At 40.0% G+C, this 23,631-nt stretch overlaps 1 protein-coding gene across 1 annotated transcript in view; it reads left to right on the top strand.

Moving 5' to 3' along the window:
- Positions 1-23,631, top strand: part of CC2D2A (coiled-coil and C2 domain containing 2A) — a gene marked incomplete at its 3' end in the record, with an annotated part of 135,600 nt that overhangs the window by 101,502 nt on the left and 10,467 nt on the right. The window contains exons 24-33 of the mRNA XM_082838732.1: positions 1,759-1,926; positions 4,711-4,816; positions 5,004-5,113; positions 6,237-6,333; positions 7,273-7,371; positions 10,292-10,468; positions 12,603-12,623; positions 16,040-16,243; positions 20,748-20,837; positions 22,537-22,650. Coding sequence (XP_082694858.1) covers positions 1,759-1,926; positions 4,711-4,816; positions 5,004-5,113; positions 6,237-6,333; positions 7,273-7,371; positions 10,292-10,468; positions 12,603-12,623; positions 16,040-16,243; positions 20,748-20,837; positions 22,537-22,650 — 1,186 coding nt within the window. The remainder of the gene's footprint in view (positions 1-1,758; positions 1,927-4,710; positions 4,817-5,003; positions 5,114-6,236; positions 6,334-7,272; positions 7,372-10,291; positions 10,469-12,602; positions 12,624-16,039; positions 16,244-20,747; positions 20,838-22,536; positions 22,651-23,631) is intronic.

The following is a 23,631-nucleotide window of genomic DNA, read 5'->3' on the forward strand; positions in this document are numbered from 1 at the left end:
AAGCGATAGATAGAAGTGTTGGTTAATGCTACAGTGGTAACATATTGCCATATATAAATGTATCAAACCAAGACATTGTACACTTTAAACGTATACAGTGTTATATGTCAATTATATCTCAATTAAAATAAAAAATAAATTAAAACGTATAATAAATCAAAAAAGAGATTTGCAAAAATGTAAAACAGTGTCACTCTCCTCGCACTCTTTGTTTTGGAAAGGATAGTTATTTTTCATAATTTTATACCGTGTTAACATGTAATGGGCTTATTCTTGTCTTAAATGAGTTAATGAATAAATATATGTAAATGTTAAAAGAAGCAGCAGCTGGGCTGTGTGGTCAGGGTGATCTGATTTTGAACCCCAACTCCCTCTCCTCCTATTTAGAAAATTCTATCACCTCTTGGAGCCTCCAGTTTCTTCATATGAAAAATGGGATAAATATACTTGTAAGGATTAGAAATATTATACGTAAGGCACCTAGCACTCTGCTTGAACCAGAGAAGTGCTGGTAAATGGTGGTTCCTCTGCGCTCTGTGGGACAGAAGACCCTGGGAAGCAACTGGGAACAACAGCCCCCGGAAGCCCCTTGGAGCCATCGTCTCCCCGGCTGGCACGTGTCTCTTGGAAAGAGGGCTCCAGTCCAGCAGGCCGCCTGGCCAGCTCTGATACCCACAGGGAAGCAGAGCAGCGTGAGCGCTGCCAGCCCGAGGCCAGCTCTGCACCGCTGGCTTTGTTCTGTGGCTCTCGGGCATAGTCATTAACGTCAGCTTCCTGATACGCAGTCACAGTTGTGTTTCTGTTTAGTCTCTGGGGCAGAATTAAGTTATTTTCTCCATGGCCCTTTCTCCCCCGTGATTCCCTGCGTTGCTTTCATCTTCTAGGAAGTGTTAATGGAGGTCATCTCAGTGAGAGGAAGAGAGATGTGAGAGAAGGATCCCCCTGCTCCCCCTCCCTTCCTCCTGTCTCCACCCCCTCCCTTCTCCAACATAATCACTGGCATCATAATCATTGTCATCGTCCCAACAGTCACTATGTTAGGGCCTCTAATGCTAGACCAGTGCCAGGGTGCTCTGTATACACCTCCTCACAAAGTCCTCTCAACAACCCCATTTTACAGATGATGAAACAGAGACTTCAAGAGGTGAAATAATTTGCCCAAGGTGAGCAGGATTCACACCTAGTTTTGCCTAACTGCAGAGAGTGAGGTATCCCTGGAAGGGCCTGAGAAGGCTGTAACCATCAGCTGCCCTGTGAGTGCAGCAGGCTAATGAGGGCTCCAGGGGCCCAGGAGAGGGAGCCCCGCTTCGGGCTGATGCGGCTGGGCCTCTGGGGAAGGGGAAATACTGGCCCTGCAAAGTGGTGAAACTGCAACCGAGTGGGTGGATGAGGAGGGAGGTGGAAGGAGGCATTCAGCATGCAGGATTGGCATGAGTGAAAGCAGACAGTAGGAGAGCACAGGCCACGTTTGAGGGGCTGGTGGATAAGCAAGGCAGACAGCAAGCAGGAAGTGCAGGGAGGGACCAGAACATGAATTTCATCCTCTGATTGGCAGCAGTTAAAATGAATGTTAATAATCTACAGAGTGGGCTCTCCCCAGTCTTGGGAGAACTTCTTGACAATTTCCACCCTCCTTAAAAAGACAAGGAGTTTTTCAGGGGCTTGTGAGGGACCTTGGGGCAGCATTTGGGAAGTTGTCTCAAGACTTTCCAGATCTTTCTTTTCCCTGGCATCCTAATCTTGTTCTGTAATCATTAGCATTTTGGGCCTGAGCCTTTTCAAGCTGGCAGAACAAAAACGACCACTGAGGCCAAGGAGAAAAGGTCGGAAGAAGGTGACAGCCCAAAACCTGTCTGATGGAGACATAAAGCTGCTGGTGAACATTATCCGGGCTTATGACATTCCAGTGAGGAAGCCAACGACAAGGTGAGAGCCCTCTGAACAGCCCTGGGATGGAATGTGCAGGATCCAACCTCTTTAGAGCACGTTCACTCTCGTTTTTAACATAGTTGTTACTCTGTGGGGGCCGAGGGCAGGGATGGCGGGGAGGAAGAGGGTTCTTAATGAAGTCAGGGCCCTATTGGTTGCAAGTAACAGAACCAAATCAGTCAGTTCAGGGTAAAGAGGGGATTTATTGGGAATATCTCATAGAACTCAAGAACAAGAGGTACAGCCAGACTACATGGTAGAAGTAAAGATTAAAATGGGCTTCTTCAGAGGCCCCATTGTTCCTCTTGCCTGCTTCCCTCTGTGGGTTTGCTTTATTCTTCTCCATGTGATGGAAGGGGTCCATCCTGTCAGGGTACCACCCACCAGGTGTCAGCTTCCCAGGAGTGAATCTGAAGATCCTAACTTGGGTCAGGTGTTGATCCATGTCTAGTCACCTACAGTCAGAGAGGCAGGTCACAAGGACCTGTCCTGAAGATGGAGGACAGTTCTCAGAGAAGTGGGTGAGAGCTGGGCAGATACCCAAAAGGTATATATTCTAGATTCTGCAACATGTGTTTGAGCACAAAACTATGACTTCTCTTTTATCTGCTCAGAGAAGTGAATTATTTCTACTGTATTTCATTACATTGGGGCAATGGGGAGCCCCTCACCATAGGTAAGGTGAGGCAAAGTTTCTTATCCCCTTAGAGAACAGAGATGGAAGGACCAAGAATTACTTCTCTTTGCTGGTGCCCTTGTCAATGTCATGAGGGAAACTATAATTTAGTGTACATTCACCGTGTTCTAGGCACTATGCTAGGCACTTTCATTTATATTATTTCACTTACTTCTCACTACTATTACTGTCTCCATTTTACAAAAGGGAAAATGGAAATGAAGGGAGTGTAAGTGGCTTGCCCAAGGTCATCCAGCTCTCTGGTCACAGAAGCACACCCTGCTAGCCTCTGGCATCTTTTGTCCCTAGGGTCTTCCCTTTAAATTATCCACCCCCTATTATTTTGCCCTACTTTATTTTTCTGCTGACTAACTCTTCCACCCATTACAGAACATCTGATCATTACCAGCTATTCTCAGTGTTTTGTTATATGTAAATGTCCATTTAAGCTCTTGAATCTGTGCCATAGCATTGCTTCCTTAAGCCACACAGCCCAACATTCATCTTGATTGCATTAAAGTTTAACTGTGGGGTGAAAAGCTGTTTTTTTTTAAAAAGATATGTAGGTGTTTCTCTTATTTTTGGTTTCCATGAAGTTTTTTAAGAGTTAAACCATTTCATTCAAATAATTACAGGGAAGCATAGTTGATCCTATATGTTATACATTTCAGTGTAAACTCATCAAGTCAGTTCAAATATCAACTCTTGCACTAAACCCACGCAAATCTTAACCTTCTGCCCTTGCAACTAAAATAGGATTGTTCAACTCCTTCTCTGCACTCTTATGGCCCATGCCCACCCCTCTAGTCTAACATATATCCCACTATATTGTGATTATTTGTTTATCTAGTTTGAGCCGAAGTTTATCTTATTTGCCTTTGCAGCCCCAGTGTCTAACACAGGGCCTAAAGTATAGTAGGTACTTAACAAGTGTTTGTGTAATAATGTAATTGACAGTGTTCCAAACAGGAAAAGGTTTTCTCTGGCCGCTGTTGTGTTAAATGTTCTACTTTCATTGCCTCATAGTTTGTCTGAAACCCTTTCTGTGAAAAGGTAAACAGTCTGGTGGAAAAAGATAATTTGTACTTTGCTAAGCAAATGAATGTGAAATACTTGGCAAACCATAAAATTCAAAACAAATAGGCAGGGGCTTCCCTGGTGGCACAGTGGTTAAGAATCCGCCTGCCAATGCAGGGGACATGGGTTCGAGCCCTGGTCCCGAAAGATTCCACATGCCACAGAGCAACTAAGCCCGTGTGCCACAACTACTGAGCCTGCGCTCTAGAGCCCACGAGCCACAACTACTGAAGCCCGTGCGCCCAAAGCCCGTGCTCTGCAACAAGAGAAGCCTCTGCAATAAGAAGCCCATGCACCGCAACAAAGAGTAGCCCCCGTGCCCTGCAACTAGAGAAAGCCCACACTCAGCAACAAAGACCCAATGCAGCCAAAAATAAATAAATAAAATAAATTTATAAAAACGAAAAACAAATATGCAAGTGGGTTGTTGGGATGAGGGGGAAGGTATCTGGGAGAGGATCTCTGGACATGACCTTCACTTCTCCCTTTAAGAATGGCAGCTCAAAAGGAAAAGAGGGCAAGACTCATAGATCCTAACTCAAGCTAGGAATCCCTGACCGCCTTTCCCACTGATGCTTGGCAGGCCCAGAGAGAGATGTCTTACCTGGGATATATAGCTCGTGTTTACTGCAGAGTGCACGTTCAAAGAAAATACAGTGGGAAAGGACCAGAATTGGATGGAGGCAGGGCAGGCTGGTTAGGAAGCTCAGGATTCTGCTACCTGAGAGGGATTGAGGTTCTCAATTACGGGGGAAAAGGCACCCATGAGAGAGCAGAGAGAAGAGGTCCCTTTCCTCTATTCCAGCCAGACATGCAGGCCTATGGATGAAAGTTGGGAAGGCTCTCGTAATCACTAGGTGACTGAGGAGGACCAGAGCATGCAAAAAGACTTCTGAAGCATCAACAAGCTTAGAGAGTATGTCTGTCACCATAGCCACCAACACCATACATCTTTGGAGAAACCGTCTGCAAAGTATATAATTAGACTTTCCATGCCATTTATTTCTTTCATACATTTTCTCTCCTAGCAAATTCCAGCAGCCATCGAGATCTTCAAGGACTTTCAGCGAAAAGCATGCTGCTTCCCCAACCACACCAAGCGCAACCCACAGTGCTGACTACCCCCTCGGCCAGGTGAAATACCCCAGTGCTGGATCTCCACTTAGACTCTTGCCCCTTCTATTTTTAAGAATTGCCTAGAAAGTTCATAGTCTGTTTTCTGCCCTGTTTTCTTTGGAAACACACCATTTAGAAATATATTTTACCTCTGTTAGGATCAAAATAATTCTACTGTTACAGATTCTTTGCTCTTGATTTTAAGGTTTTAGTACGTCCTTTTGTAGAAGTTTCATTTCAGCGAACAATTTGCCATACAACTACAGCTGAAGGTCCAAACCCCAGCTGGAATGAAGAACTCGAACTTCCATTTAGGTAGGCATATTTTCCTCATTCTACAAGTGACTCCAATCAAGAATAAAATGGGAAAATATCCAACTTCCGAAACTTGGGTTCATTGTTGGGACACCCCACTCCTCTCCAGGCTCTGGCTTCTTACAGCCCAAGCTTCCCAGTCCCTCAATCCCACAGCCTCTACACTGTTTTTCTCTTCTTCCCCATCTCCCCAACTCTGGAAGCTGTAAGTAATTTTGAAGCTCCCTAGTTCCCATAAATTAAGCTTTCTCCCTCATCAGAAATACACAGGCATTTTTAAAATTTTTGATTAAATGCTTTTACATATTTAAAAGACTCTTTATTTCAGATCTTGAAGCAACCCAGAAATTATCTAGTCTAGTGCTCTACTTTTATAGAAAATAAACTAAAACCTCAAGATGAAAGGTGACTTGCTTAATGCCAAATAGTAAATTAGAGACTGAGCAAGGGTTAGAACTAGTTAAGTCAGAGGGAGAAACAGATACCACTCTTATACATAGTACAAGCAAAAAGAACGAGAAAAGTTAAAGGCAAATGCTCAGCACAACAGATGCAGTAGCCTGGTCTTGAGCCAGGCCATGGAGAGGCCTGTTTGGGCCAGGCTTGGCTGGACTCAGAGCTGGTGATGTTATAAGAGATGAACCTCACCCCTACCTTGCTTTACTTATCTGTGGGGAAAGTGAGTGGGAAGCAGGGACCATCCAACCAGCCACATAACAACAGGTTTATGACCAGGGGATGGTCTGACAGAGAAGCACCTTCCAGAGCCCAGTTGCTTAGGAAGTCCACATACCAGCACCAGTATCAGCTGGAGACCTTGTATGTAGCCAGCTGGCTCCTTGCAAAGCTCACCATGGTTGGGAGATGATGTGAGACTCACCAGGACAAGCCAGCAAAAGGGTCTGTCTCTCTGCACGGAGCCTGCTGTCTACTGCCCTGCCATTTGAGTATAGGCACTACCTTAGAGGGTCTCCGTGCTAGAGAAATCCTTTAAATGAGACAACTGCCATTAGTCCTCCTATCTATGCTCATATTCAGGTATTTTTCCAGTTTGGACATTTGAGTACTCATTATTTCTCTTTTGCTCTTTTCATGCTCCCTGATCATGGGTACCCATTTGCAGGGCCCCCAATGGGGATTACAGCACCACCAGTTTGCAGTCAGTGAAAGATGATGTGTTCATCAACATTTTTGATGAAGTTCTATATGATGTCTTAGAGGTAAGTTCACGTTTTTGAGAAAGATGTCTGTATTCATTTTCCTATCCTCTACCCATTGTGTTAAGTCCTGTCAGGGAGGAGAAAATTTCCCCTTACGCTTGTGTGTTCTTTTGGCTGGTCTAATAATTAAACTGATACAAGACAGATTAACAGGGGAAAAATAAACAACTTTTAATTTTATATGTACAAAGGTCTCATAGATATATGATCTAGGAAGTGACCAAAACAGACAGCTTTTATACCTTTTAGACAAAGAAACAATAAATTTGTGAAGAACTGACAAGACATAGATGTTTGGTTTGGGGTAAATTAGTAAAGAAATAACAAGGTTTGTTTGTACAGCCTCCTCAGCCCTGGATTCCCTGTCTCTGGTGATAAGGATGTCTCTCTACCCCCAGGTGCAGGGAGGGCACCTTTCACACAGATTTATTTCCTGCTTTCTGCAGACAAAGGAGGGTCAGAGTGTTTTTGCACCAGCTGCTTTTCAAGTAACTTGAATTCAAAGTAATCCATGTGCCACTTTGGCACATTTGGGGGCAGCCTGCCCTGAACCCCATCAGTCCCAAAATTTGGAATGTTTGAAACCTGACATGTATAAACGGGGAAAGAAAGAAGGGAGGAAGAGAACCAGTTTTTTTATTTTCAACTTGACTGTCTGCTATGATCCAGGAATTGTACTAGGGGCTTTTTATACACTGTCTTAATTTTAAAATACCCCTACAAAGTAGATTGTTAAATTCCCAATTTATTGATGAGGAAACTGAGGTTCAGAGAAGTTAAATGACTTTCCTAGGGTCACAGAACTATTAAGTGTCTTAACCAGAATGTGACTTAGATCTGTTTAACTTAAACCTACCGGGCTTTCAGCCAAAATCCTGCTGCTTTCTTACTTCCTATCCGGAGTTGTTAAACAATTATCACTTCCCACCCCTCCTTTAGGATGACCGTGAAAGAGGAAGTGGAATCCACACCCGTATTGAGAGACACTGGTTGGGATGTGTGAAAATTCCATTTAGCACGATATATTTCCAGGCAAGGGTAAGCATCAAAAGTAAGACTTTCACAGGAATAGGGAACTGCTCTATCCATTTTTCCTGTTAAAGGTTTTTTTGTGGAAGTATACCCTTAACACTGAGAGAACCTATGTGCAAGGCCACTATTGGAAAGATAAAAATCCCTATATAAAGCCATTGATCTTCTGTCATATTTGCATGACTTATTAGAACATCTGTCTTTCTTACAGTTAGTAGTTAATGTACAACTTTGCCAATCTGAGAATTTTTTAACTTTTAAATGAAAGTGAAGAAGGTAGGACAAAGTAGAAACTTGTCAAAAATGACAAAAGTGGAGTGGATACAGAAGCCTGAAAATAACTTGAAGAAAACAACCAGGCCAGTTGATGGCCCATTTTAATCAAGTGCTTTAATGTTTCCAGAGTCCTCACCATTTCAAAAATGAAAAATGGTTGGTAGCGCCTTGCTCAACTAAAATACCATTCTTCGGAGTTTAACAATTTTGCTTAAGGGGATCCATTAGGTTAACAATTCTTGAATGGCATAGTAGCTCTAATCTGAGACAGTTAAAGATTCTGAAATGGCTTTAATATCCCAGTATTAAATCCATAGCAACAGGAGGCTTTGAGCCAAAGACTGTGTTAATCTCACACAGCTACAAGAGGAAACAGTTTAAATCCACATGTGATGACCACATTAGAGCAAATGCTGCCTGGGTCATGGTCTCAAGCAAGGCCAAGAACAAAACTCAAGTATGAGAGGCTTGGATTGGTTGGAATTTCAAGAATCATTTGGAATTGCAATCCTCCCTAGACCAAAGGGACTGTCTACAGGTGATGCTGCAGCTATATGCGTGCCAAAAATTTTACATTTCCCTCTTCGAATAGATTTGAAATGAAAAAAATTTTAAAGAGCACATCATTTTGCAAATCAAACTGCCCATGTTATTTGACGTTACATTTGGAAGGGTACTCAGAAGTAATTACTCCAAACTCCTTCTTGATAAATGAATCTCCTTTACTATATCCTAGTAATACCCATACTCTCTAGAAGTAGGGACCTTACTGCCTCATGAGGTAGCTTGCTCTCTTTCCAATATCTCTGTCATAAATTTCTTCTTTAAACTGTGCCATAAGCTAAATTCCTCCCTGGGACCCCCATTCATAGGTCCTGGTTTGGAGCTATACAAAACAAGGAGACTCCTAATTTGGTAATAATAGTAGGAATAACTATATTTATCAGGTGCATATTATTGATATATACCATTTCTAGCTAGTTTATATGTCACCTTAATTAAACCTCACAACAGCTCAATAGACATTATTATCCCCATTTTATAGATGAAAAAAAACAGAAGCCTAGAAAGGTAAGTAACTACTCAAATCCCAAAGTTTACAGCAGATCTGGGATTCAACTTTTACCAATTTCCAACATTTTACATTGGCTTATCCTTGAAGAAGGAGATTGGTAAAAGTAGAGAGACCTATTCAACTTCTGAGTTTATACATCTCAATATTGCTTTTGAGAATGATTTTATCACATTTGTCATTTTAAATGTTTTGCCTGATTCCAAAGCTCATGCTCTTAAATGAACCGACAGGGCACATCTGACAATATCTGGAGACATTTTTTGGTTGTTGAAACTAGTAGGGGTGCAACTGGTATCTAGTGTATTGAGGCAGGAATGCTGCAAACACCCTACAATGCACAGGACAGCTCTCCATAACAAAGAGTTCTCCGGCCCCAAACATCAACAGTGCCCAGGGTGAGAGACTCTGTCTTAAATTCTTACACTTCAACTATTTGGAGACAGTGTCCATTCCCTCCTGGCTCATCTATCTGTTCTACAGACCAGATGTGCCCAGTTATTTCAGCTGTACTTTATACAGCACTGTATTTATATTCTTCTTCTCCTTGTACCCTCTCATCTGCCTGGGTACATACAGGCTTTGGGGGAACTCCACCAATGTAAAGAGGAAAATAAATAAGAGCTTCCTTCATTCCTCTCTAGAGGACATATTCACTGAAATAAAAATTGGATTCTCTGAAAATCTGTGAATTTCAAAGTCTAGCCCTGAGTAGTTTTGTAGTACTAGACAGTCTTCCATAAACTTACTGTTGCTTTGACTACAAAGGAGTAAGAACTTCTGCCTTTTTGAACCTCTACATAATTTAGGTCATTTTATGTAAGAGGCTTGTAATTCGCTCAGCCTACATTCATTGAGCACCTCCTGTGTATTAAAAACACTGTGGTATATTGGAGATGGATGATACAAAAAAGAGCACAATACAGATTCTATTTGCAAAGAACAATTATCTAAAAGAACATGATAAAATACGCACACAACAGTAAAGTCTGGCAGAATGTGTCAATGCAATAAATGAAAGAAGCAATTGTATGTAAGGCTGGTGGAGATAAAACAAATCACGAAGGAGATAATATCTGGCCTGAGCCTTGAAAAATGATTAACATTCTAAAAGGTGGAGATGGGAAGCTGAGGCACCCCAGAAAAGGGGACTGGCTGCCAGCTAACACTTACTGAGCACTTAGCACAGGACAGGCATTTTTCTTAGTGTTTTACATCTATTAATCCATTCAGCATACATAATTACCCTACAAAGTAGATACTATTATTATCTCCTTTTTACAAATGCACAAGCTGAGTCACTTTGAGTTTAATTCAGGATTTGAACACAGGCAACCTAGTGTTGGAATCAACTTGCATAACTAGCACATGTTCCGCTGAACCAAGCAAAGAAGGCAGGGAAAGAAAGAGCCCTTGCTGTGACAGCTTAAGGAGACAAGCCTGGAGAGACGGGTTGGGCCCTGAATACAGTCTGAGCAGTTTTTACTGAATTCATCAGATGATGAGGAGTTGACACTTACCTTTGAAATTCTGTTGGAAAATCACCAGGATGTTTACAGAACTGTATTTTCTTCACAGATTGATGGGACATTTAAAATCAATATTCCCCCAGTTCTTCTGGGCTACAGTAAGGAACGAAGTGTGATTATTGAGCGGGGTTTTGACGCTGTCCGAAGCCTGAGTGAAGGCTCCTACATCACCTTGTTCATTACCTTGGAGCCTCAGCTGGTTCCTGGGGAGTCGGTTCGAGAAAAGGTAACTGCGTACTCTCTGGAATTGCATGTCTGACGCGGACGAAACCTGAGGAATGCTTGCTAGGCCATGCTTTTATAAAATTGTACTGAATGGCACAAGCAGAGGTTTCCTTACTTCAGTATCCATTTACTACTCTTTTGGTTTGGACAGAATGAAGGTTAGAGAACAGCTGTGTGGGTCTGTACTTCATTGAGTCAATAATCAGGTCAATCAGCAATTTAAACTTTTAGCAAAGCAAGACAAATATAAACAGGCTCTACTTTTAGAAGAATTTTCTCATTGGGTAGAAACTGAAATATGAAAGTAGAAAAGCAGATTGCTTTATTATCTTGACACTTACTGGCAAGCGTGCTGAAATGAATTTCTAAATCTGACCTCAAGTCCCTGGTCATGTTGTATATTGAATCAATTCATAGGATCATAAAACCAGGTGACCTTCAGGGGTCACCACAGTTTATTTCAGTGCCTTCGGACAGAAACAAGTAAGTATATGCACAAGTACTCTAATTTTGCGCAGCTCTAGAGAAAAAGAATTTCTAGAACTTCTACTTGTTAGCAACTGTTTCCCAACCTTCAGAATTGGGAGATACTTTCTTAATGTAACATACTTGTGCAGCATTGATGCATACTGCCCTTATCAGACTTGGGAGAAAGATTGATCATGACCTCTTATTATTATAAACTAATATAGTAATGACAACCACCACCACCAACAACATGTGCTGAGTTGTCACTCTGTCCAGAGCACTCTGTCAGGCATTGACATGTGTCCTCTCTCTGAATACTCACAGTTGTCTTGTATGGTGGGTCTTCAACTAGGAGATGAGGAAAATGGGGCTGAACTGTCCAAGTTCACCCCGGGGAAGTAAATGGCAGCGCTAACAATTAAACATCTGTCTGACTTTAAGTCATATATATTCAACAAATATTTACTGAGCATCTTCTGTGTGACAGGCATTTTTTAGGCACTGGGAATACAGCTGCCTAAAAAAGCAAATAAAAATTCCAAAATGTTAACTACTAAGCTACACTGCCCAAATTATTATGCTGACTCTTTATCCACTGTAATTAAGACTCAGACAGAGATGAAAAAAAATGAGCACATTCCTCTGTTTCTTTTCCACTATTACAGTTTGGGTCACAGAGAAAAATACTATTTCCTATTTGCAAGGCATTTACAGGAAAACATGAAGGATTGTTGGAAAAACAAATCTATGAAATTCAAATTAACCTTATATGCTAGCCTTTGTCACTAAAGCTGTGACAAATATGTTCTCCAAAAATCATGTTAGAATATATACATTTCAAAATATTTCTAGGAAGGGAAACATGTTCGGAATGCTTTTCTTCATGTACAAACTCAAGAGAAAGTCAAAAAGCATGTTTACACAGAAAAATGCTCCCAGAGAAAAGATGATTTTGCTAGTTCTATGTATTCTTAACAGAAGCAAAAGCGGTCAGTTAGTACTCCACCTGGAGGTGAGCTTCCAAACCACGAGAGAGCAGTCTGTGACTGGGGCTGAAAAGCTGAAAAGCTGAAAACCAGAGGGGCCTTTGTACTTGGCCTTCTTCCCAGGCACTGACCTCCTCCTGCAGAAGTTTTAAGGGTCCTATGGCCTGCCTTCCTTAAAATGAGATATCAAGGCTGTCAGCTGCTGCCTTTGGTGGCTTTTCACTGCCCCACTGTGGCTGTATGTGGCATTTCTCTCAGACCTCCAAAATGAGGGCGTAAGAAAAACCCCTGTGGAAGGCAGACTCTGCTGCTCCTTGATAAGGAAGACTTGTGCACTGACAGGATCCTGGCATCCTAAACACAAAGTGGCAGAAAGGAGAGAGAAGCTCTTGCCCTAAATAGTAGGGACCACAACCTGGAATTGTTTTTCCACTTAACAGCAACTGCCAGGATTAGCCCATTAGAGTCTCCCCTCCACTATCATCCCATGCTGAACCATTCCATATGATTTTTTAAAGATATTTACTCATGGAACTGTCTAAAAAATCAGTAGCAACTCCTGAAACTCTTAACATCCCCTACTTTACTCCGTCTTGATAAAAACAAAAGTTTTTTAAAATAGATTATGTCTGTTAATGAAGTCTCTTATTCCTTCTCTTTTTTCTTTCTTGCTTCTGATAGATGAGTGACATGCTTAAAAAGGTACCAAGCATTTTGTTTTACTATTCATCAGCCAATAGTTATTAGGCTTTAATTACCTGCTTCTGTCCTCTGCCACCTTATGGAAGCTGCTGGGTCCTAATGTATGTGTGATCCCTTGGCAATGAACTACAGATGTCTGCAGTTCATGAAGAATAACTACCTTTGTCTTTTGGCCCATTTCATTTTGTCAGAAAGTTTCTTATTTAGCTCTGAATCAGGAAGTCACATGTCTGAATGTCACCTGCATACTGGGAGCTACCTCCACTGTTTCCACGTCCGTAAAATCCATGAGCTGCTTCTTACAGAAACAGTGTGGCTGGGACAATTATTTCTGGTCAGTGGAGCTGCCACAGTGTAGGTATTCAAAGGGAAAATAAACCCATTCAGTTTTCTGTAAATATTTACATTAACCTAGAAGTTAAAGAATTGAGCCAGTTAGGAATCTTCCAAATTTCATGTTGAATCAAATTGTGAATTTGTCAGTTCCACCTTTATTTGTTTCATAATAAACGACCCAAATCCTTTTCGTATTTAACTTTTGCTTGGCACTTCTTAGATTACCAACATGGCATACTACTCTTAAATTACTGTTTCAATCCATTAAATGGCATCCTTGTGGTCTAAACAAGTATTAATGACCATTAATAGATACCTATTAAATGCTTACATTATGCATGCTCAGTGCAGAGAAGAATACAAAATGATTGAAACATGGGCCCTGCTCCCAAGAAGCACTAACTACAGAGTCAAAATACACAGCAGAACATCCAGGTCCAAGTGGCAGAAAAAGTTTTATACATACTTTTTTCAATTTGGAAGCAGTCAGTACTGATTGAAGATTTTTACTGTTCTTTCTGGACACTGCCTATAGCTGCCTCTCTTTAATGCTTCCAAAGCATATGGTGTCTATCCCTATAGGATCTCTGGTCAAGTGTTTCAAGCACCTGATTGCTTATTAATGTTCTCCTCCAGACTAGAAGTTTCTTGAGGGGTCTGTTTCATATACATTTATCCAGACTGCCTAGAACCCTTTAGACTTTCAGCAAACGTTTTTTAAATAACTGGATGCATGTGTAAATTAATGAGTTTAAAGGAAACAGGGATGAATTCAAAAGAGTGCTTTTCTTCACACCACCCTTGTTTCATAATTCTCAGTCTTTCTAAAGTTACAATTATTTATACCCTAGAGTCTGTATACATCCATACCAAAGTCTTGTAAGCGCACCTTTTTCATTTATTTATGTCTTCATCATAACACCTATTCGGTAGCTACCGTGTCTTGGCACTGTGCTGAGTAGGTGGTTATGATGACGACGATGATGATAATGTTAGGATTCAGATGTCAGGGCACATCCCATGAAGAATATACAGGAGGCTTTTGGAAATGCCTCCATCCTATCTATCCGCCACAACCGCTACCTCAATTTCTTAGGATACAGCAATCAAATTAGAAACAGGAGCCACAGTCCAGCTCCAATATAAGAGAAGCCAAGAACAATTCAGTATACTAGATCCTATTAAAAGTCATAAAAAAGTAATGCGATGTTCTCTGTGCTCTAATTCATTCATTCAACAACATTCGTTAAACACTTACCATGTGCCTACTATGTACTATGTACTATGTGTGTAGTATCCTCGACACTGAAGGTAAAAAACTAGATCAAAACAAAATCCCTGACTTCAAGAATCTTACTCTATGAGGGAGACAGAGTAAACAAATATATCAACAGTTTTAAATGCTAAAATAAGTAAAGCAGAGTATGAAGGGGATATCTAGATGTATTTCCCTCCTCGAAAACAAACAAACAAAACTTTCAAGCACTACCTAGAATGTAAATCTTACCTAAAAATTGATTTTCTAATAGAATTTTGAGTTTGTCTTAAAATCCTTTGAAATGTAAGCAACCATACATACATTTTTATACTAAACAACAAAAATCTTGTAAAAACATTTAAATATCTGCTTTTTTCCATGCTACGTTTCAACAATGGCTTGAAGGAAAAAATGACACCCTATGTCCAGAGACAATTGAAATCTGTTTTGTTTCAGCTGCTTTGAGTTGGACATATATACACTACCAAACGTAAAATAGATAGCTAGTGGGAAGCAGCCACATAGCACAGGGAGATCAGCTCGGTGGTTTGTGACCACCTAGAGGGGTGGGATAGGGAGGGTGGGAGGGAGGGAGACGAAAGAGGGAGGAGATATGGGAACATATGTATATGTATAACTGATTCACTTTGTTATAAAGCAGAAACTAACATACCATTGTTAAGCAATTATACTCCAATAAAGATGTTAAAAACAGGGGCTTCCCTGGTGGCACAGTGGTTGAGAGTCCGCCTGCCGATGCAGGGGACACGGGTTCCTGCCCCGGTCCGGGAAGATCCCACACGCGGCGGAGCGGCTGGACCCGTGAGCCATGGCCGCTGAGCCTGCGCATCCGGAGCCTGTGCTCTGCAACGGCAGAGGCCACAACAGTGAGAGGCCCGCGTACAGCAAAAAAAAAAAAAAAAAAAAAAAAAAAAGATGTTAAAAACAAAACAAAAAAAGTCTGGGAAGCTCATCTTGGATCAGAGAACCACTTAAAAAAACTACTATACATTTGATGTTTTGAGTTCTGCTTCCTTTTACCTTGAGACCCATTACTATTATTTAGTATGTTGGTTATGGATTTAAAACTTTTTAATACATCCATATATCCTTGTAAATTTGTGGTCCTTTTAACATGAGTTGCTTTACCTTTGCATTTGAAATGTTTGATTTCTGAGCCCTCTCTCCTCTAAAACCAACATCAAAATACACATAAAACTATTGCTTGGTCTCATCAATCAGAAGTAGTACATCATAGTTTAATTTTTATCTGTTGCTTTATTAATCCAATAATTTCCATATGGCTGCTTGCCTGTTGACTACTTTCTTTCAATGCTGGTGAATATATATATATATATATATATATATATATATATATTTTTTTTTTTTTTTTTTTTTTTTTTTTGCGGTACGCAGGCCTCTCACTGTTGTGGACTCTCCCGTTGCGGAGCACAGGCTCCGGACGTGCAGGCTCAGCGGCCATGGCTCACGGGCCCAGCCGCTCCGCGGCATGTGGGATCTTCCCGGATCGGGGCACGAACCCGTGTCCCCTACATCGGCAGGCGGACTCTCAACCACTGTGCCACCAGGAAGCCCTGGTGAATATATTTTAAGTGTTTAATGAATCCATCTAATTTTTAAATTATAAATATAATTAAATAAAGCTTCAGGAACACTGGGGCCTGACAATTTTGTAGGGGGGGGTCACTACATCATACTTCCTGAAGCACACATTGAGTTCACGTTGACTGTGGGATCTGAACAGGTTCTACTGTATCTCCTGTAATGATATACACACAACATGGAGTCTTTATTTTTGAAGTTTGATTCTCAGGAAGATGAGAAATTGCTTCAAGCGACTGAGAAGTTTCAAGCTGAATGTGCCTTAAAGTTTCCAAATCGTCAGTGCCTTACAAGAGTGGTTGACATTAGTGGGAAAACCGTCTTCATTACTCGTTATCTCAAGCCTTTAAATCCTCCTCAGGAGCTCCTTAACACTCACCCCAACAATCCCCAGGCAACCGCAGTAAGTATTTCACAGCCAATCGGTGTTGACGCTAAAAAGGTTTTAAAGTTTCAGTATATTGCCCTCTTAATTAACACATTTCATAGTACCTAGGATAGTAACTAGATCAAGATCATTAATGATTAAAGTAATGATTACTACTCCTTTAGTACCATGAGGCTTACTTTCTTTAGAAAAGTCTTAAGGTACCAGTGAGGATAATAATCCTTAGTCCATTCTTTCAGGGAACAATTAATTATTGAGTGCTTACTGTGTCCCTGACATTACATTGGGTGCTGGAAAACTAAAATCTGGAAGATGCTCTACACTTTCACAATGTCTTATACAAACATGTTTTCATTATGTATTCTCTATAACTCTGCTAGGATTTGAACCTAGGCCTCTGACTTAGAACTCGTGCACCTTCTGTTATACCAAGATAACTACTCAATATTATATTTAATGCTGTAAGCATCATTAAATTCAGATTAAGCAAAAATTGTTTCCAAGCTTTAAGTATGTACAAGCATGTAGGCCATCCCCGTAAAGCACATCCATACCAGGCCATTAAATAATCACGCATCATTCTCTGCCTGCAAAGCACCATACCCGTCGCAATCTCACACGAACAGGACTGTATGCTGAATGGGCTATTCTTAAGTGGACACAGTAACCCATAACTGTCTTTGGCGAGTGGATAGTATAGAGAGTAGTTGCTGCTAATAAGTCATTAATTTAGGAACAGGGTAATGATATGCCTATTTGCAGATATAGATATATATTTAAAAAAACAAATAAACATTGTGTTCTACGTTACATTTACTTTTACTAATCAAATTTTTATTAAAAACCTTAACAGGGACTTCTATTCTCTCTAGCAGAGTAGATATGCAGAAAACTTCTCCCAGTAGAGAACACTTAAGAGTGATGAATAAAATATTTAAAACATGTTTTAAATCATGACTGAAATGGAAATAAGATGAGGAGGAAAACCCAGAGACAGGAAACAACGGGAAAGTAAGACTCCACAAGGGTGAGGGCTTGAAATAGTGTTTGCTCTGGGGTCACCCGTAATTCCTAATGCCAAGAGATGGGTTTCAATGGGCCTCAAGGTTGCTGGAGATGGAAGGTAATGCATGGTGCTGGAGCATTGGGTTAGAGACTCAGCCACGGAGCTGGGACCCTTGAAGTGTAAACTCACTGGTAGGTAAACTAGGAAATACTCTGCCCTGCAGAAGACAACCTGCCTGTCTCAGCCTTGACTCTGGATGGAAGAGAAAAAAAAACCGTCTCTCCTAAGAATTCCTAATCACTAAGCTGTACTTATTCACACTTGGGACTGAAATTTACACTACCTGTAGGACCCCAAAAAACTTCAATCGAAATTTAATTTCAAGAATTCCCTGTTGGTAATGCCCCTAAGTCCCTGTCAAAGCAAACCCAAATTCTTCTAGGAGAACATCCTTTAAACACAGCCTCAAAAAAATTCCACAGAAAAAGTTCCAAGCAACATGAACATATAAAAGATCATCAATGAAGAAATAAGTCACTATGAAGAAGCTAAGTTAGCAGAAACAACATTCTGCAGAATCGGGACACAAATTACCAGATTCAGAATATAAAATAGGTATGTTTAATAAGTTTAAGAAATCTAGGGAATTGAAAATATAACAAAAGGACAATAGACTATTAGAACTGACACACAGCGTGTTAAAAGTACTACATGGAACTTGTAGAAATAAAGAATAGTTAAAATTAGAAACTGAACAAACAGTTTAAACCTAACATCAAATATAGTTGAATACAGAGTTAAATTAAATACAGTTAAATACAGAGATGATTCATGAATATACAGGCAAAGAAACTACTTGGAGTATAGCACAGAAACAGAAAAAAATGGAAGACATAAAGGAATGGTTAAGAGACATGGAGGATAGAGGGAGGAGGACCAAACTGTTTAAAAGAAGAAAAGCAATATTCAAAGAGATAGAGCTGAGAATTTTCAAGATTTGATGAAAGACAACAATGGCTCAGAAAGCCCGATGAATCCCACACAAGATAAATAAAATGAAATTAAACTCCAGGTGTATAATAGGGAACAAAAAAAACAAAGATGATCTTTAAAGCTGCTAGAGAGAAAGTGCAGATTATCTAAAAAGGAACAGTAATTAAACTAACAGGTTTTTTAGCTGCACAAATGAAAGCCAGAAATGGAATGACATCTTCAAAAGACTAAAAGAAAACAGTCATCAAACTAGTAATTTATAACCAGTGAAACTATCTTTCACACAAACATTGGGAGAATTTACAACCAAAAGATTCTCACTTAAGGAATTTCTAAAAAATATAAAGAGAAGGAAGGTTCTCAGAAAATCCTAGATGCAACACATAATGGTAGGTAAAGAAAATGGGAAATTAGTGAATAAATCAACAAGCATTGTGTTCACAGTAATAATAAAATCAATGTGGTTGAAAAATCAAGATAAAACAAAAATCCTGAAAAAAAATGTATACATGTCAGGACAGGATCTATGAGAGTATTTTAATGCCCTTGTATATTTTCCAAGATGAGGGCAAAGATATTTATTAACTTTAGAGTTTTAAGTTAAATATTCATACTGGAACTTCTAGATTAACAACTTAAAAGAATCTTAAAAAGTGAGTATAACTTCCAAACCAGCAGGAGATAAAATAACAAAAGGGGGTAAAGAGAGTACGGAGGGGAAAAAACATAGAAAAAATTGTAGAAAAATAAATAAAAAGCACAGAATAAGGTAGTAGAAATAGTCTAAATATTTACCAATAATCACAATCAAAGTGACGGGATTAAACTTTCCAGTTAAAAGACAAAGACTGTAAAACTAGATTTTTAAAACAGCATGTAGTGGAACTTGGCAAGCTGATTCTAATATTTATGCAGCAGTGCAAAGGGCAAAAAAATAGCAAAGACGATCCTGAAGAGAAAGAAGAACTCAGTGGGAAGATCTGCCACGTCATATCCAGATACTTATGAGACTGTAGTAATTAAGGTAAAATGGTATTGAACACAAATAACAAAGAGAAAAATGGAAGAGAATTTAAAAATCCAGAATAGGTCTACTCAAATATTAACCCACTCAAACTTGATATATGACAAAGCTGGCATTGGAAATTAGTAAAAATTGACTATTACATAAATTGTATTGGGATCACTGATTTTACACATGGAAAAAAAATAGATTTCTGCTGCACACCATTCAACAAATAGATTGAGGACTTAAATATGAGAGGTATTTTTATCTTTATGACCTGAGGTAGGAAGTTCCTTAAACAAGCCAGAAAAAAGTACTACAGTAAGTCCACTACATACGAATCTTCAAGTTGCAAACTTTCAAAGGTGTGAACGTGCATCTGGTTCCAGCAAGGAACCAGAACCTGTGTCATCAGCATCAGGCGTGAGTGAAATTGCAGCTTGCCCTCCATCTCCTATTGCTGACAATCCTTCAGCTCTACCATCTCCCACATCCCACCTCCTCTCCCTCCTCCAGTCAGTAACTCTTCTGGCCTGTTCACTCGATGCCAGCCCCTGTATGCCAGCTGTTGGACTGCACTACTGTACTTTTCAAAGTACTGTACTGTAAGATTTAAAATGTTTTCTTTATTTTTTTGTGTTTTTTTTTTAAGTATTATGTGTGAAAAGTATTATAAACCTATTACAGTACAGTACTATACAGCCAATTGTGTTAGTTTGGGTCCCTAGGCTAACTTTGTCGGACTTACGAAGAAATTGGACTTACGAACTCGCTCTCGGAATGGAACTCGTTCGTATGTAGGGGACTTACTGTAACTATAACGAGAAAGAATAAATTTGACCATATTAAAACTGAGAACTTGAGTTAGCAAAAAACAGCACAAAGGAAAAGACAAGCCACAATCAGGAGAGGACATTTACAACATATGTAATAAACAAAGGAATAGTAACTAGAATATATTTTTTAAAAACTACAAATCAATTTAAAAATGTACAAAATACTTGAATACAAATTCACAGAAGTGGAAACATGAAAGGCCAATAAGCATATAAAAAGATGTTCAGCCTCCTGAGCAATTATAGAAATAATGAGTTACAACCACAGTGATGCACCCATCTTGGTTTCTAAATACTACTGCCCTCTAAAAGGAACCAGGACTTCTTAGAGAAATGGCTGCTTTCAGGACTGGGCTAGAGAAAATACAAGATGATGTTCGAGAGTCTAGTTATAAGTGGGGCGGGTGCGGGAAGAAGATGAGAACATTTCAAAGAGACCCAAGAGCCATTTTCTTCATCTGTAAAAGATGGATAATAACAATAATCTTCCTCAGGATGTTTGGAGAGGATTAAATGAGATAATATTAACACAACACTTAGTAAGCTCTTGTGAGCATTCGTTTCATTTTGTTCACATAAATGTTTGTGATATATGAAACTTTCTTCCAAGAAATGAGATAGATGATCCAGCTTTCTATTTTATTAGAAAAATGATTACAGCTAATTTTGTTTAAACAGGAACTGGTGGCTCGATATGTGTCTTTGATTCCTTTCTTGCCTGACACTGTTTCATTTGCTGGTATCTGTGACCTGTGGAGCACATCTGATGTAAGTAGTTCTCCCTCATAGACTTACTAGTTTGAGCTGATTTCATGGAACATTAGTAAATGGCTTGCATAATTTTAAATTGCAACACTCATTAGTTATTATAAAAATCTACACAGCCATCTGTTTAGCAGGATGAGCTAAATTCTGAGGTACTTTTTTCTTCCTGGTTCAACTTGCCCAAAGTTCAGAAATTAGAATCATTTATTAAAATTAATTAAAATTATTAATTAAACAAATTAAACAAAAAAATTATTTGCGCACACACACACTCGCACCCACACACACAAAACCACTTCAGATGTCTTAATGCTAATTTATCCTCTCAATGTTACCTTAACAACATCCCAATTTTATTCATAAAATAATCAAAATCACATTCTCTATTACATTTGGAAATTGCATATTCCTTAATGCATGGGCTTTGGAAATTGCATATTCCTTAATTTATGGGCTTCTAAAGGCATGTCAATATCCAGTATGTATTTCTTGGTCACCTATCACATGTCAGACACTGTACTTAGTTCTGGCTATGAGCAAAATAAAATGGCCTCTGACCTCATGGAACTTACAATCAACGTATGCTACATAAACTTCCAAATGAGTCTTCAGTAGTATGAAACAAACATGTATTATCACTGGTATTCATTCTGCTTCTGGATCTCATGTTGTACTGTGTTTGCATAAAATTGAACTGTGGTATACAACTCCCTTTGAAGGATAGCTCTAAAAGGAAGAAGCTGAAGTACACTGAAAATTTCTTGCTCCCCAATATATTTTGGCAACATAATGTTCACAATTTTAGAGATAAAATTTCCACAACCTCAAGATATCTGTAAGAAGATATACGAAGAATAGAATATAGTTCATGTGCTCTAGAGCCAGAATGGCTTTTCCACTTCCTAGGTATTGCCTCATCTCCCTGTGCCTCCACTTCCTCATCTGTAAAATGGGAAGATGAGAGTATCACCCTCAAAGGTTTCTTCCAGGATCAAATGAATTGATGCATGCAATGCGCTTAAAACAGTGTGGTGGCCAGGGTGGGAGGACAGGATGTGAACAGGCAGAGCACAGAGGACTTCTAGGGCAGTGAAAACACACTGCATTATACTGTAATGACAGACTTGTCAAAACCCACAGAACGTACAACACCAGGAGTGAACCCTACATATAAACTATGGACTTTGGGTGATCATGGTGCGTCAGGGTAGGTTTGTCAGTTGTAACCCACGTGCCGCCTGGCGGGGGATGTCGATGGTGGAGGAGCCTGTACCTGTGGGGGGGCAAGAAAGTGCAGGGAATCTCTGTGCCTTCCTGTCAGCTTTGCTGTGAACCTAAAACTGCTCTAGAAAATAACGTCTTCACAAAGAAAAAGTGTTTCGTACACAGGGAGCTACCATATGTAAGTTCAAAGTAAAATGTGGAACTTTGAAATTTGTCTCCCACACCTCACCCCATAATGGATTCTAGAAATCATGTCATCGAAGTCAGAGAAAATACCATGTCCGACTAAAAGTGTTGCGGTATTTTTTATTTTAATGAATTAACAACACAGTACTAACATTTGGAAAAATCTTTTTAAAATAGATCTTATCCTTGAAGGTACTAATTTTAACAATGACTTTTTAAAATCCTATACAGCCAATCTAGAATGAAGCGGTCAGTCAATGCAACGTAATTTTTTGTTTTTAATTTTGGTCAGCAATTTCTTGATCTCCTGGCAGGAGACGAAGAAGAGCATGCAGTATTACTGTGCAATTACTTCCTCTCCCTGGGTAAGAAGGCCTGGCTGGTGATGGGCAATGCTATTCCTGAGGTAAGACCACATAGGTTGGCTCTAACAAAGTGTCCTTGGCTAACATGGATGGCTGTGTTATGTTCCAAATCATGGTGGACAGGACTTATTTTCATAACAATTCTTTGAGTTGCAAGGAAAGTAGCCCAGAGATTCCACAACAGGAAGAGAGAACCAGCGATAAAACATGAAGTGGCTTTCAGGGTACTCGGGCCCTGCACAATGCTTCAGGGTGTTTTTGGCAAATCGGAGCCCTTTACCACCCACAGCCCCCACCTAGCTCTGTCCTTTTAGCAAGAGCCCCCTCCCGCCCATGCTACTAAGAATTCTGATTCCCTTAGTGATCTAGTGTTATTCATGCCAAGGACCGAAGGGGATCTGAAGAAGTGCAGCAAGGACAGAGAGTCTTTCACGCCTGCTTCATCCACAGGCATCTGCTATTAACCTGGCAGGCAAAGGGCAACAAGGCAGATAACCACAGGAACAAAGAAAAGAATGTCCACAGCTATATTTTGGTATCACCATTGTTATTTTTATTAGACTGGAGATAGCGACTACTAAAATTTGTTTCCCCAGCCCACTGCAAATATCCCGAAATTTGGGGCACGTTTTGGGGGTAATTTTGGGTACAAACTTAGAAAAGTCATATGGACTGAAACAGCTTATCCAAAGAGTGTTTCAAAAAGAAGGGCTCTAGGAATCCTTAGGAATTAGACAGCACAGGTTGCTACTAGACAGGCAGTATCATATCTGAATCCTAATTCATGCTCCATCATTATCTCCCAGATAGCCTGGTACAAGGAACAGAATAATGGGCTAGGAAGTCACAAGGCCTGCCTGGGTTCAAGGTTATGCCCACTCCTCATGAGCTGTGTGACTTTAAGCAAGTCACTTCACAACTCTGAGCCTTATAATGAAAGTGGGAGAGTAAGTTTTGCCCTGCCTTCCCCAGAAGCCTATAGTGAGCATCAAATGAAATCATACATGAGAAATAAATGAATG

This window comes from Leucopleurus acutus (assembly GCF_964270905.1).
Source record: "Leucopleurus acutus genome assembly, chromosome: 4".
NCBI classification, from domain to species: domain Eukaryota; kingdom Metazoa; phylum Chordata; class Mammalia; order Artiodactyla; family Delphinidae; genus Leucopleurus; species Leucopleurus acutus.